The 18,090-nt window shown below is 32.2% G+C and overlaps 1 protein-coding gene across 1 annotated transcript in view; it reads right to left on the reverse strand.

Moving 5' to 3' along the window:
• Positions 1 to 17,796: 17,796 nt before the first annotated feature.
• The window catches only part of LOC126883309 (cytosolic beta-glucosidase-like), a 31,505-nt gene continuing 31,211 nt past the window's right edge, over positions 17,797 to 18,090 (reverse strand). Inside the window, exon 7 of the mRNA XM_050648678.1 lies at positions 17,797 to 17,959. Within this exon, the coding sequence (XP_050504635.1) occupies positions 17,830 to 17,959 (130 nt within the window). The 3' untranslated portion in view covers positions 17,797 to 17,829. The remainder of the gene's footprint in view (positions 17,960 to 18,090) is intronic.

Genomic DNA, 18,090 nt, shown 5'->3' on the forward strand with positions numbered 1-18,090 from the left:
TCACGTTAAAAAGACATTTAACATTATTAGTCGATTCACTGAGCTGGGAAATATTTTGACAGTCATAACATGACACAAAAATTCTTACGATACTTTAGTTGCATATATTACTTTAATTGAAAAAAAAAAGAATATGTAATCATAAATAACCGAATTTCAAATTCATTAATTTTTATTAAAAACTGTCAAATTGGAGAAATTGGCAAGCAAGCAAATTAATCTGTAAAAAACTCTACAATTTGAAAAATAATCAAAGGTAATACCACGAGTCCTCTAAATTTTATCGATTATTTTTTTCACCTGTCAAATTCTGACGTTTTTGCTTTTTCAGCCAATCACCACGCGTCGTTCTAGCCAATCATTGAGTGTAATACTGATAAAACAGCCTCTTCCTTGATAAAACAGTCTCTTCCCTGATAAAACTTAAGGTACCCTAAATTTCACATAATACGTACAACGAACGACATTGGAAAATCTTATATTAATTATAAAAATTGTGTTTTTAATAATTGTTCATTTTCGATTTAAAGAGTTTTTTATGTATTAACAATATAATAAATAAATTGGTTCATTTTTAAATCATAAAATAATTTATCTATAACCTACTTAAGACATTGATCCTAGTTGTCTTAAAAATATTTCACAGATGCCCGTATTTACTAATAATACATATTGGTTCACAAAATAATCTTTTCAAATACCACTCGTCCTCTAAATTTTGCTTGATAAATTTTTTCGTTTTCATACTTAAACTTCTTTATTTAGGGTAAAATCACTCAAACAAACCGAAATGGATAAAATCACTCGTCCTTCGGACTCGTGATTTTATCATTCGGTTTGTTTTCGTAATTTTACCAAATAAAGAAGTTTTCGTGAAATCAAAAAAATTTATCGATAAAATTTAGAGGACTCGTGGTATTACCTTTGATAAATTTTTTTGTTTTCACGAAAACTTCTTTATTTGGTAAAATTACGAAAACAAACCGAATGATAAAATCACGAGTCCGAAGGACGAGTGATTTTATCCATTTCGGTTTGTTTGAGTGATTTTACCCTAAATAAAGAAGTTTAAGTATGAAAACGAAAAAATTTATCAAGTAAAATTTAGAGGACGAGTGATATTTGAAAAGATTATTTTGTGAACCAATATGTATTATTAGTAAATACGGGCATCTGTGAAATATTTTTAAGAAAACTAGGATCAATGTCTTAAGTAGGTTATAGATAAATTATTTTATATTTTTAAATTTAGGGTACCTTAAGTTTTATCAGGGAAGAGACTATTTTATCAAGGAAGACGCTGTTTTATCAGTATTACACTCAATGATTGGCTAGAACGACGCGTGGTGATTGGCTGAAAAAGCAAAAACGTCAGAATTTGAACAGGTGAAAAAAATAATCATTTAAAACTTTTTAAGTGATGCAGTTGAAATTTGTTGATAAACTGCATGTGAATATTCTTTAGTTTAATATTTAATATTTTTCTTCTTCGCGCTTCGTTTTTGGCTTGCATACATACCAGCGCATTTGCCAGCACATTTGCTATTAAGTCGCGTTTACACGATAGCAATTGGCGAGACAATTGTCAGAAGACAACTGACTGGCATGAAATTATTGTCTTCGTGTAAACACTTCAGGCCAATTGCCTTGCCAACTGCCCTCACAATTGGCCCAAAATTCAGTTGTCTCAGGGAGTAGACTGAGGACAATGAGCTGCGCCCAGTGAGCCCCCCACCACTCGAAATCTCAATTGTCGCGACAATGGCAGCTAATCTGGAAAGCTCAACGTAGGTGGCGCTCGTGTAGTTGGAGGTCACGTCAACTTACGTCAACACTTCAAATCAATCTATTTCCAAGTAAATATTGCATATTTGTTTCGCTGTGTGAATTAAACTCGAGAAAATAAAATCCCTCAATGTTGTGCTATGCATTTGTGCTTATCGAGAACATCAGGACACAGGTTTCTCAAAGATATTCTGAAGAGAAAAAATGGATTGTAGCAATAAGAAGGGATAAATATGTGCCGACAAGAAATGCACGTATCTGCAATAAACATTTTGTTGAAACAGATTACGTATTTCCCCTAGATTCGACTGTAAAAAATAGAATACTTCACTATAAAATTCAGATCAAAATTTATTATAAACGCACGGATTAAGATATGCAATTTTATATACATTCACACTGTTGCCACATCTACAATCGCCTTTTATGGAGTGAATATATAAAAAAAATTATATTTGAAGCAATAATAAAAATATAGAAAAATGTGAAATACTAATTTTAAATAATTCTCAAGTTCTCAATATTTTTTAGAGACTAAAACATAACCTGACCAAACCGAACCTAGCGTCATCGAAAATAATATAAAAAAGTTAATAACTGAATTTTAGTGACATATTATCTTTAAAATATGCTTTAAAATGACTAAAACATATCCTGATCAAACCTAACCTAATCGAAAATAATATAAACAAGTTAATGACTGAAAATTAAAGCGACCTAGTAGGTACCATTCAAATATTCTTTAGTGACTAAAACATAACCTGATCAAACCTAACCCTAAATTTTTCTAATTTCATCTTAAATTTAAGGTCGCTTTTCACGTAGACAAACACCCAAATAATTGTACTTAATTAAATTAACACATTCTATATTTCCATAAGGAATTATAATTTTTTAAATAAGACAACATTGCACAATCGACTGCGCTCAACCCATACTTAAACCAAATTTACACCAAATGCTCAACTGTCATGGCGGCCATATTTTGAAAATATCGCATTTTTAAATGAGATAAAAACAAAAATTAATACTGAGCGCACTTAATTGTGAATTTTAAATTGATAAAAAAGTAAGGCAGATCGCACATATCATATTATTCACAGTTGTCAGACTTGTGTGGGGAGCGAGTCAATACTAAATAAATACCCTCTTCTGAGCTATAGAAATAAAATATTGAGACGATGATTAATATAGTTTATGATTCGATAAGGGCTTCCTTTTTCCAGTAACTCTCGCATTCCTTCTCAATTCGTTTTTCAACGCAGAAACAGTCTCCAAGATATATATATTTCGACCATAATTTATTATTTATTAAATCGTAATCAAAAACACCATATACAATCTTCACGAATAGTGAAAACGTTGACCTCCAACTACACTAGCGCCGCCAAGCGGGAGAAACAGCGTACATAGGTGCCATTGGCGCCGTGTGAACGGTGTAGGCCAGTAGTGCTGTCTTGTTTTTTGCCAGTTCCCTCTAGATGACGAGCAGTCGGCCATGTTTTAGCTGTCTACTGCCATGGCAATAGTTGGCCCCGTGTAAACATCTTCTCTTTCAACTGATAATTGTAAAAGGGTTTGTGTAATTGCGACTAAAATTTTACGAGTTCTCACAAATGAAAATGTCTTTGAAATAATCGCGTTTATCTACTTATAACTTATGACCGGCTTGTCAATATATAAGTACGACTTAAAGCGTCTCTTTAAGCGTCTTTTTGATTAGCCCAAAACACGTCTGTCGTGGTTCTGATGTTAAAATCGACTGCCTCTCGCATCCCTACGCTAAAACAAATTCTCTTACATCTAATCTCCCTTTTCCATTTTAACCTATTAAAATTGGATCAAAGGATGTACCGACTTTTTCCAATAAAAGAAAACTATAAAATTAGTCAAGGCGGCTACTGTTTATCTTAAAGTCCGATTCCAAACGATTGAAAATAAACACAATCTTCTCACTAAACTACCCGTCGATTAGATACGCCCCCACATCTGTCCCTAAGAGCGTCGCCGACGCCCGCTCGTTTGGTGTTTGTACTAATAATTAAAGAAAAAATATATACAGGAGTCTTAAAAATTAAAAATCCACAAGGAAAAAGTTTTCCTGTAGTTTGCTGTATACCATGTGATACAAAAAACAGTAAAATCCTGTATAAAAGGTACATTTAAAAAACCCTCAAAAGGGCCACATCAAATTCACATAACTAGTTTTCGACTGGTTTACCAGTCATCATCAGTGCTTACGTGCAATGTACATGCTAACCACCAAGATAGTATTATACAAAAATATGTGGGTCAAAGCCCAGTAAAAGTAGTCCGTCAAGGAAACATAGGTATAAAATGCTACCTTAAGCTTGGATGTTTAAAATATTATCTAATTTGCCCTAGGTAAAATCTGAGATCTAGATATGACTTGTTCACATGTTGGAAGTGAGACGGCAAGTGTGTTTTTTTATATACAGGATTTTACTGTTTTTTTCTTAAAAATTAGGGTAAAATATTTACAATTCTACACATAAAATGTAGCAAATTAAATTTTCTATAATTTTGTTTCTATTACTTTTTATCGTCAAGTGACCAACAAAAAAGATATTAACAAAAATAAGTAAAATTTTTTTAAAAAGTTTCCTTTTGGAGGTTATAATTTTTTTCAGTTCATTTTACAATAAAATAACATGTTTCTCAGCGAACAATTTCTACTATAAAGTTGTTTAATTCTATTTAGCTATCTAGGTTTTACAGCGCTCCAAACTTGACCAGATTCTCGAATGCTCATAGGGATACAATAAAAACAAAACATTAAGCTTACTTTTCTATCTTAATATTATTTTATTCATACAATTTATTATGATTTTAACATTCCTATGCTATTATTAATCTATTATTGACCTTTCTCCCCACTATACAACTTAGAACCCTAAGCATATATAGAAAAGCCCCAAGAAGTTGTTTGACGACAAATTCGCCTATCCAAAAAAAGAACGACGCAACCGCAAAATGTAAAATTCTTCAGAAAAGAAAAAAAATATTTTTAAATATTTAAAATAGGGATTAAATGAAGAGTCATCGTCCAGGAGCATCGGTATGGCGTTTGTTTTTTGCCAACGATGGCCTTTATTTTCATCGATATTGGTTCGAATTTCATTACCTTAATTTAATCGCCCCATTTTCAACCCTATCTACAATTGCGTCATTATGCATCTGAAACAAGGTCTATAGCGCGTATTTCAGTAACGACGAAACTACCTTATAGTGGCTCAGCACATTTTTACAGTTCGGTCTTTTTGTATCATCTTTACATAGTATTCTAGAAGTTAATTGCACAATAAACAGGAATTGACAAAATTGGCAGTTACGTCATTTTTCTTCCATACCGGACTGAATATCTGCTTGCTATTACTTTTATTATTATAATTTATCCTAGATGGCACAGCACTCGGTCCCCCTCTACTTAACTTATTCTTGAAGTTGTGCCACCTATTTGGCCACGTGCAGTCGTATTAAAAATTGTGAAAAGTATTTTGAGTTTTATAGATAATACTATTGAGAGTCTTGTGGGTAAAATTTATATTTTTGTGATTAGATAAGCATTTTGTGTTTTTTGTAAGAGAGCTTCATGAGTGGTGGTTATTATATTTGTAAGAAACCTCTGGGGAAAATTATTTGTCAGTGGGAAAGTCGAACCATCTTTACTCACTGTTGTCTGGAAACCCTGAGATACAAAGGATTCGCTAAAACAGTGACAAAATGCATTTAATCTTTTCTCACTTCCTCCAACACAAGATGCAGCCCGTTTCCACAGACTCCGAGTGTATCACCAGATTCAGTAGTGACTCGGTAAACATGGTGATCCAGAAAATTGGGGCTATGGAAAATTTTGGATACCAATCCAAACTTCCAAGCCTCCAGTACTCCCGAGCTTATGAAATTCATCTTTAGCAGATGCAATGGAAACTGGAAATGCATGTGGTTGCCGAAAAGCAGACCTCAAATTTTCAGCAGTGTGCCTCTATTGTGGTGGTGAAAGTTGCAGCAAAATCGTAGACATATCAACATTAATTATTGAAGAAAATGAATTGGTAGATGAATTACCGACAATGACGCCAACTCTAACTCTCATTATACCACAAAAATTCACCTCGGATACTGATTCAGATTTTGACTCGCAGCCTCGACCATCGAAAAAGAATAATAACTATGATAGATCTTTTTCAACATTAAATAATAAATAATATTATTTTGTCTAGAAATTGTCCATGGATTAGGCCTATTGGGGATACCACACAAAAAACGCGCCTCCAGACTCTACCTCATAGGTGGAAGGGAAAAGGGACAAAATAGCTTAATAATAGCATAGGAATGTTAAAATCATAATAAATATATAGATAAAAAAGTACGCCCAAGGTTTTGTTTTTATTGTATTCCTATGAGAATTCGAGAATCTGGTCAAGTTTGGAGCGCTGTAAAACCTAGAAAAATAAATAAAATTAAACAACTTTATAGTGGAAATTGTTCGTTGAAAATCCTCTATAAAATCGATATGATGTTATTTTATTGTAAAATGAACGTAAAAAAAACCTCCAAAAGGAAACTTCTTTCAAAATTTTCTCTTATTTTTGTTTATAACTTTTTTGTTGGTCAAAGAAAATTGAATTTGCTACATTTTATGTATAATTAAATTTTCTGTATGGTTGCTAGTTTAGGAGATACAGCGCGAAAGCCCTTTGCACCCCTTTTTCCAAGATGGCGACCGGGAAACAAGGGCGGCTACCCCAAAAACTTGATCTTAAGCTTCTATTGAACCCCCTTCACATTAAAAAAATAAAATTGACTCCTCTAAGAAATGCAACCCTAAATGTAACATTTGAATGGACTAGTAGTACTTTTATTAATTAGATTTACTATTTTAAATAGGTACATTACAATAATTCTGATTGATAATATAATTGGTATATCCGTAAAACCTTTATCTTAAAGTGTCAAGTTCTAAGTTCAATATAACTTGCCACTTTTTAAAAATACCAGCTAATCATCTAGTATCTAGGTGACATTGTTTCTCTACCTTTTTTTTTATCACAAATTAATAAAAACATGATAATTCGTCTTAGGTACCACATTTGTGTTTTTTTCAAAAACATTTTAATTCAAATACTATTCAAATTCAAATTCAAATTCAAATTTAAATAAATATATTATCTAACTAAATTTTTAAATGTTAATAATATAAAAATAAATTAGCAAAGTTAATAAGTTAATAAGTTAGCTGGGGCAGCTAGTCCATTTTACAGGACACATCGCACCCTCAGTAATATAAGGGCTCAACTCAAAATTTGTGATAACTGTGATTTTAAATGATATGGGCACAAAATGAAATTTCCTACCGGTTCGCGTTGACATAGGGAGAAAAAAACATGAATGGTTCGGTAAATATATTTATGCCTCTCTCTCACTCTCCCCGACCACCTCTGGTTTTTACTGCTACAAGGGAGCAATCAGTAACATGTCTTTCTATGACGAAAATCCTGGTTAATGTTTTAACATTTTGTATTATATAGAATAGTTTTTAGTTGAGCCGTTATATTATGCAAAATATAATAAATAAATGGGTCTAATTCATAATAGATCGTTATTTTGCATAAACAGTGACAGGACATTAATAATATAAGGGATCAAACTTAAACAGTTCCTTATTTCTGTTATGTTTTTTTGTACTATATGGGACTAACTTGAAAGTACTTTCTTCAATTACATGTAATTAATGGAATTTATTTATATTAATTTTTTTCTCATCGCTATTTATAGTGCAATTAGCAAATAACACATCTGCCAAATTTCACATTTATAACTTAACTAATAAGCATGTTATTTGAAAAAAATAGCTGTAATTTTGGAAACCAGAATCTTTAAACGCGATTTCCCAAAAATCTACTTTTTTGAATTGTGCCTCTATATTACTGAGGGTGCGTCATGCACTAACGTAATATTTTGTACTACCCTTATTAATTAAATTTACTATTTTAAATAGGTACATTACAGTAGAGGATCCGATATAAGGTCGATTTGCACTGGTCTGTTTGATGGATAAAAATTATTGGATATGTAATTTAGCATGTTAATAATTACAAAAAACAAGGGTTGCCACATCAAATCTTGTTCTAACTATATATGTACTATACTATATATGACATTTTTTTTATAAATAAAAAAAAATTTGACCCGGGCAGATAATATTTCTGATTTTTAGATCATTCTAACTAAAAAAGGTCTTTTGTAATTTTTCTCTAAAGTTGATCGTTTTCGAGTTATAAACAATTTAAAACTGAAAAAAGAACGAAAGATGACAATTTTCAAGGCTCAAAATCACAAGTAAAAAATATCATTTTTGTAATCATCAAGTACATAAATTCAAGTTCAAACCTTTTTTTATCAGGTCTCGATAAGATTTTTTTTAAATTTTTAATGAGGAAGGTTTCTTATGGGGATGGGGAGACGGGCATTAACAACTAAAAAACAATGTTTCATAATGAAATAGGTCAAAAGACTTATCAAGAACTGATAGAATAAGGTTTGAACTTAAATTTAGGTACTTCGTAAGTTCAAAAATGATACTTTATACTTATGTTTTTGAGCCTTGAAAATCGTCATCTTTCGTTCTTTTTTCAGTTTTAAATTGTTTTTATAACTAGAAAATGAGAAAAATTACAAAGGCCTTTTGTGTTTAGAATGGCCTAAAAAATCTGAAATAATATCCGCCTGGGTCAATTTTTTTTAAATTTAGAAAAAAATTTCAATTTTTAATTATTAATTACCAACTATAGTTAGAACAAGATTAGATTGGGCAACCCTTGATTTTTGTAATTGTTAACATGTTAAATTACATATTATATCCAATAATTTTTATCCATTAAACAGATCGGTGCAAATCGACCTTATATCGTATCTTACACTATTACAATAATTCTGGTTGATAATATAATTTGTATATCCGTAAAACATCTTTAAGTGTCTAAGTTCCAAGTTCAATTTAACTTGTTAGGTACTTTTAAAAAATACCAACTGAATTAATCATGTAGTATCTAGGTGGCATTGTTATTCTACTTTTTTTATGGCAAATTAATAAAAACCTTTTAATTCAAATTGATACAAATTCTAACTATATTTTTGTATGTAGGTATGTACATAAATAAAAATGAAGTGTACCTACTTGATAAGATTGTATCAATTTATTACGGAATATTTCCAAATTTTTTTTATTATATTGTCATAAGTGTTTATCATATTTCTTTATTTTAGAGTGTGGAAAGTTTTATGGAATACAATTATTTTTGCTGTCATTTTAGAAAATTATAATAAACGCAGGAACAAGTGAACGTAATTCTACATTAAAATATTGTGTTTATAGCGGATTTATCCACAGTTGATTGTAATGAAAATTATCATACCTAAATGTACATTTTTACCTAAAAATGACGTTTCGATTTTCATTCCTAAAATCGTTTTATTTACTAAGCTACCTAAGGTATCCTGGTACCAAGGGTGGGTAGGTTTACTTTAGGCCACCAAGGCAAAAACTTCAGCCTGGTACACAATTGTATATTGAACTAGGCTATAAGATTTATTGTAATAATTACATGTCTGTCCAAAGACTACTAATCCAGTATCGTGGGCAGTGTTAATCGTCTCAGCGCAGATTAGTTCCAGTGTCATTATATCTGAGTTTATCAAAAATATGGATTCCTCAAATATAGTCCCATTAGGGTTTGTGTCGTTATTGGTTATTCGATACATAATTTGGCTCCTAAGTATTGTTTGCTTTAAATATCAGGATGGTCATAGAGGCTGCTGCCGAAATATGTAATTCTAGCGAAGGGAGACGGCTCCTTTAATATTTAGAAGCGCTTGCCTTCGTAGGCTGGTGGGAGAAGTCGCACAAGATTTCAAAGCCGTCTTTTTCCACCAAAGTATGTACTAAACTGTAAGTTACTGTTCGGTATATCACCATCACTTATATGTAACCGACAGATTACTTTTGATTTCAACCACCAGGTATCACTACAACTCGCCTGCAGTTCCAGAAGAGTTGCGTAGCCCTGTTGGGTATATTGTTAATATGAGCGCTCTAGTTGAGTTTGGAATCCACTAATAGTTACCACTACCATACCTACAATCCACTGGTTAGCACTAGATAATTGACCTCATTGGTCCTTTCTAGTTCCTCCCCAAATAATTTCAGCTCTCTCACTCCAATAAGCTACCTTTCATTAGTCTTCTTCTCCTTCTTCTTTTGTATGGACATGACTCTGTCTGTTCCTTCAATGTGCCTCTAGTAAGTTGTTCCATCGTTTCCGTGGTCTTTCCACTGATCGTCATCCTATTGGGGAACCGTTTCTCACCGTCCTTATTACTCTATTAAATAGAGTTGTTGGCATTCGGCTTATATGGTCATTCCATTCTATTCTTCTGTTTCTTACCCAGTTATTAATGTTGTCCACCTTGCATCTCCGTCGTATATCTGTACTTCTAGGTCTGTCCCATAGAGTCTTACCATCAATTTTTCAGAGGGTTTTCATCTCCGCTGTTTCGAGCAATCTTTTTGTCCTCTCTGTGCCGAGTCGTGTTTCTGCCGCATATGTCATTATTAGTCTGATGACTGTTTTGTGAATTCTGCCTTTCACTTCTTTTTCGATATTTTTATTTCTCCATATTGTGTCATTCAGGCTGTAATATCCTGGTAAACCTGCTAGGGTATAAAGATGAATAAATAGAATATGTTTGATTCAAGACCTTTTATTATGATCATTTTCATGACACATTCACATGTTGACTGCCGCCTATGATGACAGGTTATGTCAGCGTTATGTCCTCCCTCTTATAGATCTAAGCGTTCAGGGGGTTCTACAGAGCGACTTGACCTAGTAGCTTTAAGCGATGGTTCATATACTGGCTCCACAAGAGGCAATCCATGAACACTATCTCTCTGGTTTCTACAAGACTCTCTTTGCTCAGTGGGCAAGTTATTCAATTCACACTGGGGCGGGTCACTTGAATCAGGATTGAACAGACTACATTGTTTAGTATCATGTTAAGAAGCTGTTTTGAACACATTTAGTGATTTTCTTAAATCTACTCTGTTGCGTCTGACTGTGTCTCCATTTTCATTTAAAACCATATAGGACCTTGGTGTCCCATGTTGGCTAACTATTTGACCTGGTTCCCACTTCTTCTGAACATGATTGTAAACTGTAACATCAGTATTATTTGTTAACGGTGGTAAATCTTTGGCACTCCTATTATAATACTTATTATATGTATTGCGCCTATGTTGCAGCTTCTCAAGCACATTTTCACATAACTTAGTTTTCAATAACTCTGAACTGATAGGTATTTTAGTTTTACAAATCCGGCTCATTAACAATTGAGACGGGGAGAAACCAATATGCTTGGGAGGTGTGTTACGGTATTGAAGTAATGAGATTTCAATATCACCTTCTTTTACTGATTTCTTAATTATATTTTTTGCTATTCCTACTCCTTTCTCAGCGAGACCATTGGAGCGTGGATAATTCGGGCTTCTAGAGATGATTTTGAAATTCCACTCTCTGGTAAAATTTTTACAATACAAACTATCAAATGGTATATTATCACATGTTATACAATCTGGTGAAACAAATACAGAGAACACTCTTCCTAATACCCCAATAACAGCTTTGGAAGATTTATTTTTTATCAAATGCAGATCTCACCAATTTGAAAATATGAAAATAAATCAAATATAACTAGGTAGCTATTTCCAGCATATGTAAAAATATCTAGGCCTAGGCGTTCCCAAGGGCGCTCAGCAATTGGGTACAGTTGCAGAGTTTCTTTCTGTTGCTTGTATGCATTCGACTCACATGTTCTGCATGCATTGATGTGATGTTCAATGTCAGAATTAATACCTGGCCAATATAATATCTGTCTCGCACGAGCTTTGCTTTTTTCAATGCTAATATGACCCTCATGCAGCAATTTCAACATTTCTAAACGCAGTTACTGGGGCACTATGACTTTATCAGACATCAATAATAGCTTTGGAAGATTTATTTTTTATCAAATGCTGGAAATAGCTACCTAGTTGTATTTGATTCATTTTCAAATTGGTTAGATCTGCATTTGATAAAAAATAAATCTTCCATTTGTTAGGCTACCGTTTGGAATCTGCTCAGCACCAGAAGTTTTTCAGAGAAAAAACTTTGAAATATTTAGAGATTTAGATGGAGTGGGACTTTACTTTGATGATCTTATTGTGACAGGCTCAAATGAACAAGAGCATGATCAGAACCTAAAATTGGTCCTAGAACGAGCACTAGAATACAATATTAAATTTAATAGCTCCAAAGTTCAATTTAAACTAAAATCAGTAAAGTTTTTGGGACAAATTTATTCAAAAAGTGGAGTTAAATCCAACAAAACCTATGTAAGAGCAATTTCAGAATTGCCTAGGCCTAGTGATAAAAAAGGCTTATTGAGAATTTTAGGGATGGCGAAGTACTTGGGTAAGTTTGTGCCCAACATGTCAAAGGTAACAGCCCCATTACGTGATCTCACAAGGCTTAATGTTACATGGAAATGGGATAACACCCATGAACAGTCTCTGTTCCAGCTTAAACACTTATTGACAACATCACCAGTACTGAGATATTTTAACTCTAAAAAAGAAATTGAAATTGAAACTGATGTGTCAAAGAATGGACTGGGTGCATGCTTGTTGCAAGATGGGCATCCAGTGCCATTTGCACCTACAAGTTTACCTAAAACAGAGCAAAAATATGCTCAAATTGAAAAAGAAATGCTAGCGATTGTCTTTGCCATTCAAAAATTTCATTATTTTGTATACGGACTGAAGGTCAGAGTTCACTCTGATCACAAACCACTAGAAGCCATATTTAAAAAGGATTTAGCACGGATATCTCCAAGATTACAAAGAATGCGTTTAAGATTACTTGACTATGATTTAATGGTCTCATACAGACCTGGAAAATATTTGTATATTGCGGACACACTTTCTCGTGCATTCCTCTCAGAAATAGGATTTAAAAGTGACAATTGATTTGAATATGTGGTGCATGCAGTAGTAAAAAATATCCCCATGTTTCATGTTTGAGAAAGGAGTAGAAATAGCAAAAAATATAATTAAGAAATCAGTAAAAGAAGGTGATATTGAAATCTCATTACTTCAATACCGTAACACACCTCTCAAGCATATTGGTTACTCCCCGTCTCAATTGTTAATGTTAATTTTGGTTCTCTTAGTACTTTTTCTTGGGTATTTTTGTCCCATATACTCATTACTATTCTATCTCTTACCATTTCATCTTGGTATTGGTAACTAGTAGTTTTTACTGACTTTCTCTCTCTGTGAAAAGTTGTCAAATGTTTGGCCTTCGGCTTGCATTACACTATTGAACTTAAATCGTTCAAATATTAAATTAGCAGTCGGCGACCAGTAATCTTCGAATTTATTTATGATTGATTCTAGTTTTTTCTCTTCCTCTTCTATGTATGTAAAGCTATTGTGAAGGTCCAGTCCTTCATCGCCCACAAGGTTCAAGAATACGGCTATCATCTGTGCTTCTGGCTTATCCAGCAATCCTGTGGCTGTCAAGAATAACTCAAACTTTTGTGAAAATCTTTTCCAGTTTGCCGCTATATTTCCATCTAGGGTCAACGGTTCAGGAGGTAGACAAAAATCATCCATATTAGTCACAAAATATAATCACACAATGTATAAAACTAGTAGACTATTTAGCCCGAATAAACATCTGACACCATTTAATATCCTGGTAAACCTACCAGGGTATAAAGATGAATAAATAGAATATGTTTGATTCAAGACCTTTTATTGTGATCATTTTCATGACACATTCACATGTTGACTGCCGCCTATGATGACAGGTTATGACACATATATTACACAGGCAACCTGCGGCTCTGTTTGCTCTATTCACTTGATCGTCCACTTCTGTTTCGAGCCTTCCTTAGCTAGATAGTGTGATAGTGTGATGCCTAGATATTTAAACTCCATCACTTGTACTATTATCTGACCCTCCATCTCCAATTTAAAACTTATTGGATTTGCTGTTATAACCATACATTTGGTCTTTTTTGGTGAAAATTACATGTTAAATTTTCTGGCGGTTATGATAAATTGGTGTCTCCATATCAGATTATTTTAAGTTGTTTTTCTCCCATTTGGTATCCTTTTTTAGTTCTTACTTTGTTTATTATTTCATCCATGATGATCTATGATCCTACCATTAGTGAAGGCTACTAATTTAGTTTTGGAAGGATTCACAGAGAGGTCCTCTTTCAGACACCAATCTTCTAGGAAATGAAAAACATATCGCACCTAATCTTCAACTGTACCCAGGAAATTTAGTTGCCCTCAGCTTTATGTCACTTTCACAGATACCAGATACGTATCTGTGTATTGAATCGTCTCCATAGCAGATTATTTTAAGTTGTTTTTCTCCCATTTGGTATCCTTTTTTAGTTCTTACTTTTTTTATTATTTCATCCATGATCATCCACGATCCTATCATTAGTGAAGGCTACTAATTTAGTTTTGGAAAGGTTCACAGAGATGTCCTCTTTCAGACACAAATCTTCTAGGAAATGAAAACCATATCGCACCTAATCCGCAACTGTACCAAGAAAATTTAGTTGCCCTCAGGTCACCTTCACAGATACGTATCTGTGCATATTATTCTGCTTTGAAGGATCTGGATAATTCACTTGCATGTTTTTTTTTAATGTGCTTTTTAACAGTGCACTGTTAGGCCTGGATCCCGCGTACCAAAAAAAAATTGATTAATAGCAAGCTGAAAATTTGTTTATAGCTTAACGGTGTCTAGTCGGACAAACTTTGATGTACGGGAACACTGGAACAGGGGAAGTTTTAATTGTGGAGCAGGTTAAAAAATTTGAACGTCAGACTACGAAAACGTCCCATGTATTTTGTCGGACAGAACTTTGAGATTTCACAAAAAACAGATAAACTAGGGAGAAAGGTGCATAACGCCACACCTAAGCAGCGTCACCGTATCGAAAATAAAAGTGCAGTCTCCTCAGCTTTATTTTGGTGACAGGTGAGTAGAGGAGTTATACCCCAGGCTGTGGGTGAAAAATAGGTCGATTTCAGGATATAATTCAGGAATTTTTGAAACCTATCAGGTGTTGTAAAGGACGAAGCCAGGAATAACTTCTACTAAAATGTAACCAAAAATATTGTGCGCTTTTTTTTTTAATTGCGATTTTCATTTGTTAAATTTGCAATTTTTATTGATTTTTAATTTTGTAGCTTAGGATATTGATTTTAGAGAAAAACTTTTTAATAGAAAGTTGTAGTAAATTAAAAAACCTACAATTTGAGCTAGGGTAAGTTTAATTTCGTTAATTGGTTATTGCAAAACAGCCTGTGAAAGGTCCAAAATGGCCGTTTTTTACAATTGCATTATTTATTGTACAAATAATTTTTTTTTATTTTTTGAAGCTTTAAAATGAAGATCTTTCAATTCCAAACATAAAAAAAAATTGTAAAGCCAGATTAACGAATTTGTTGCTTAGATATTATAAATTGTTTATCACAAGAGGTCAAATGTCGAAGGCTATAACTTTTTGAAGAAAAATCGTAGAGAGTTGTTGTCACATTCAATCTCCTTCTAAAGAGTTATATTTTCATATTCTGATGTAAATAAATGCGTAAAACATTTTTAAACCTCTAATTTTTGGGTTTGAATGTAAGGGGGCAAATTTCGTTATAAACGTTTAGAGCTGAAGCGGCCCTGTACATCCTATGAGTTTTTAACTTACAGATTATTGTTGCTAAAGATGAAACAAAGATTTATAAAAAAATAAAAAATTTCTACGACCAACTGAAGCTGAGATAATTTTTGGGTTTGCAAATAAGGGGGCAAATTTCGTTATAAACATTTAGAGCTGTAGCGGCCCTGTACATCCTAGGAGTTTCTAACTTACAGATTATTGTTGCTGAAGACAAAACAAAGATTTATAAAGAAATAAAAATTTTCTACAACCAACTGAAGCCGAGATAATTGTTTTTTTTTTCTTAAGTCGTACTGCCTTTATTTATAACAATTAAGAAATTATTTTACAGTCATTGACTAAAGAAAGACTTATATTATCTTAAAATAAAAATTATTATAAAATATAATTACATTTAATTATTAAAAATTATTTTTAAAATCGGTGCTTTTGCGAGCGGCCGAATTTTGCAAATCGCCGGCTCGCTTCAAATCCGCGTGGTCGGAAAATTTTCACGTAACTTGTATTAAATTTTGACAGAAAACAATTTAATAATATTACCGTTATAATATACAATCTATTTACCACTCTATTATTTGTTTTTCTTAAAAAACTTTTATATGTGAAATTTCATTTCTGAAGAAATAATATTACAAAAATGATACATATATATGAAATATATAACTATATTTTTAATTTTTTCATTGTTATATAAATATAATAATAATAATGTTACTTCTTACTATAATATACATAAAACTTTTTCTTCTTGTAGTGACTATTCTTTTTGGATTTCACATCTAAAAGTTTATAAAGAAAAACAAATACAGTGGTAAATAGACTGTATATTATAATGGTAATATTATTAAATTGTTTTCTGTCATTTAATACAAGTTACGTAAAAATTTTCCGAGCGCGCGGATTTGAAGCGAGCCGGGCGATTTGCAAAATTCGGCCGCTTGCAAAAGCACCGATTTAAAAAATAATTTATAATAATTAAATATAATCATATTTTATAATAATTTTTATTTTAAGATAATATAAGTCTTTCTTTAGTCAATGACTGTAAAATAATTTCTTAATTGTTATAAATAAAGGCACTATGATTTAAGAAAAAAAAAAACAATTATCTCGGCTTCAGTTGGTTGTAGAAAATTTTAATTTTTTTATAAATCTTCGTTTCGTCTTTAGCAACAATAATCTGTAAGTTAGAAACTCATAGGATATACAGGGCCGCTTCAGCTCTAAATGTTTATAACGAAATTTGCCCCCTTATTTGCAAACCCAAAAATTATCTCGGCTTCAGTTGGTCGTAGAATTTTTTTATTTTTTTATAAACCTTCGTTTTCTCTTTAGCAACAATAATATGTAAGTTAAAAACTCTTAGGATGTACAGGGCCGCTTCAGCTCTAAATGTTTATAACGAAATTTGCCCCCTTATTTTCAAATCCAAAAATTAGAGGTTTAAAAATGTTTTACGCATTTATTTACATCAGAATATGAAAACATAACTCTTTCGAAGGAGATTGGATGTTTCACCAACTTTCTACGATTTTTTTTCAAAAAGTTATAGCCTTCGACATTTTACCTCTTGGGATAAACAATTTATAATATCTAAGCAACAAACTCGTTAATCTGGCTTTACAATTTTTTTTATGTTTGGAATTGAAAGATCTTCATTTTAAAGCTTTAAAAATTAAAAAAAAATATTTGTACAATAAATAATGCAATTGAAAAAAACGGCCATTTTGGACTTTTCGCAGGCTGTTTTGCAATAACCAATTAACGAAATTAAACTTACCATAGCTCAAATTGTAGGTTTTTTAATTTACTACAACTTTATATTTAAAAGTTTTTCTCTAAAATCAATATCCTAAGCTACAAAATTAAAAATCAATAAAAATTGCAAATTTAACAAATGAAAATCGCAATTAAAAAAAAGCGCACAATATTTTTGGTTACATTTTAGTAGAAGTTATTCCTGGCATCGTCCTTTATAACTCCTGATAGGTTTCAAAAATTCCTGAATTATATCACGTTTTTTCACCCACAGCCTGGGGTATTAGCTTGGGGGATCAGGGAGGTACCGTCTCTTTGATCTTCGAACCTGAGAACACATTACTCCGAGAATGGTATGTTCCCATGGAGCTGGGATATGTGTAAATCCTTTTTTGCAGAGATACTTTGGTATTAATTACAAAACACTATAACTCTTTAATATAATAATTTATTTATTAAAAACTATCAATTATCTACACAAGAGTCTACCAAACATTTAGTTTTAATCACATTAGCGTAGTATTTCGAAGAATCCTTAGCAATTCTTGGCAATGAAGGGTCAGATTGGTTTACATAGTAGATGCCCAGTTTGCCACTAAAAATAAATGAATTAGTGATAAGTAAATAATAATTATAAAATAGTTAAATATATTAACTAGTGAAATTTTTAATTCACAAGTAATAAACGAAATGATTATTTTCTAGCTTTTTAAGTACGGAATAAGT

Source organism: Diabrotica virgifera, chromosome 4 (assembly GCF_917563875.1).
Source record: "Diabrotica virgifera virgifera chromosome 4, PGI_DIABVI_V3a".
In the NCBI taxonomy this organism is placed as follows: Eukaryota; Metazoa; Arthropoda; class Insecta; order Coleoptera; family Chrysomelidae; genus Diabrotica; species Diabrotica virgifera.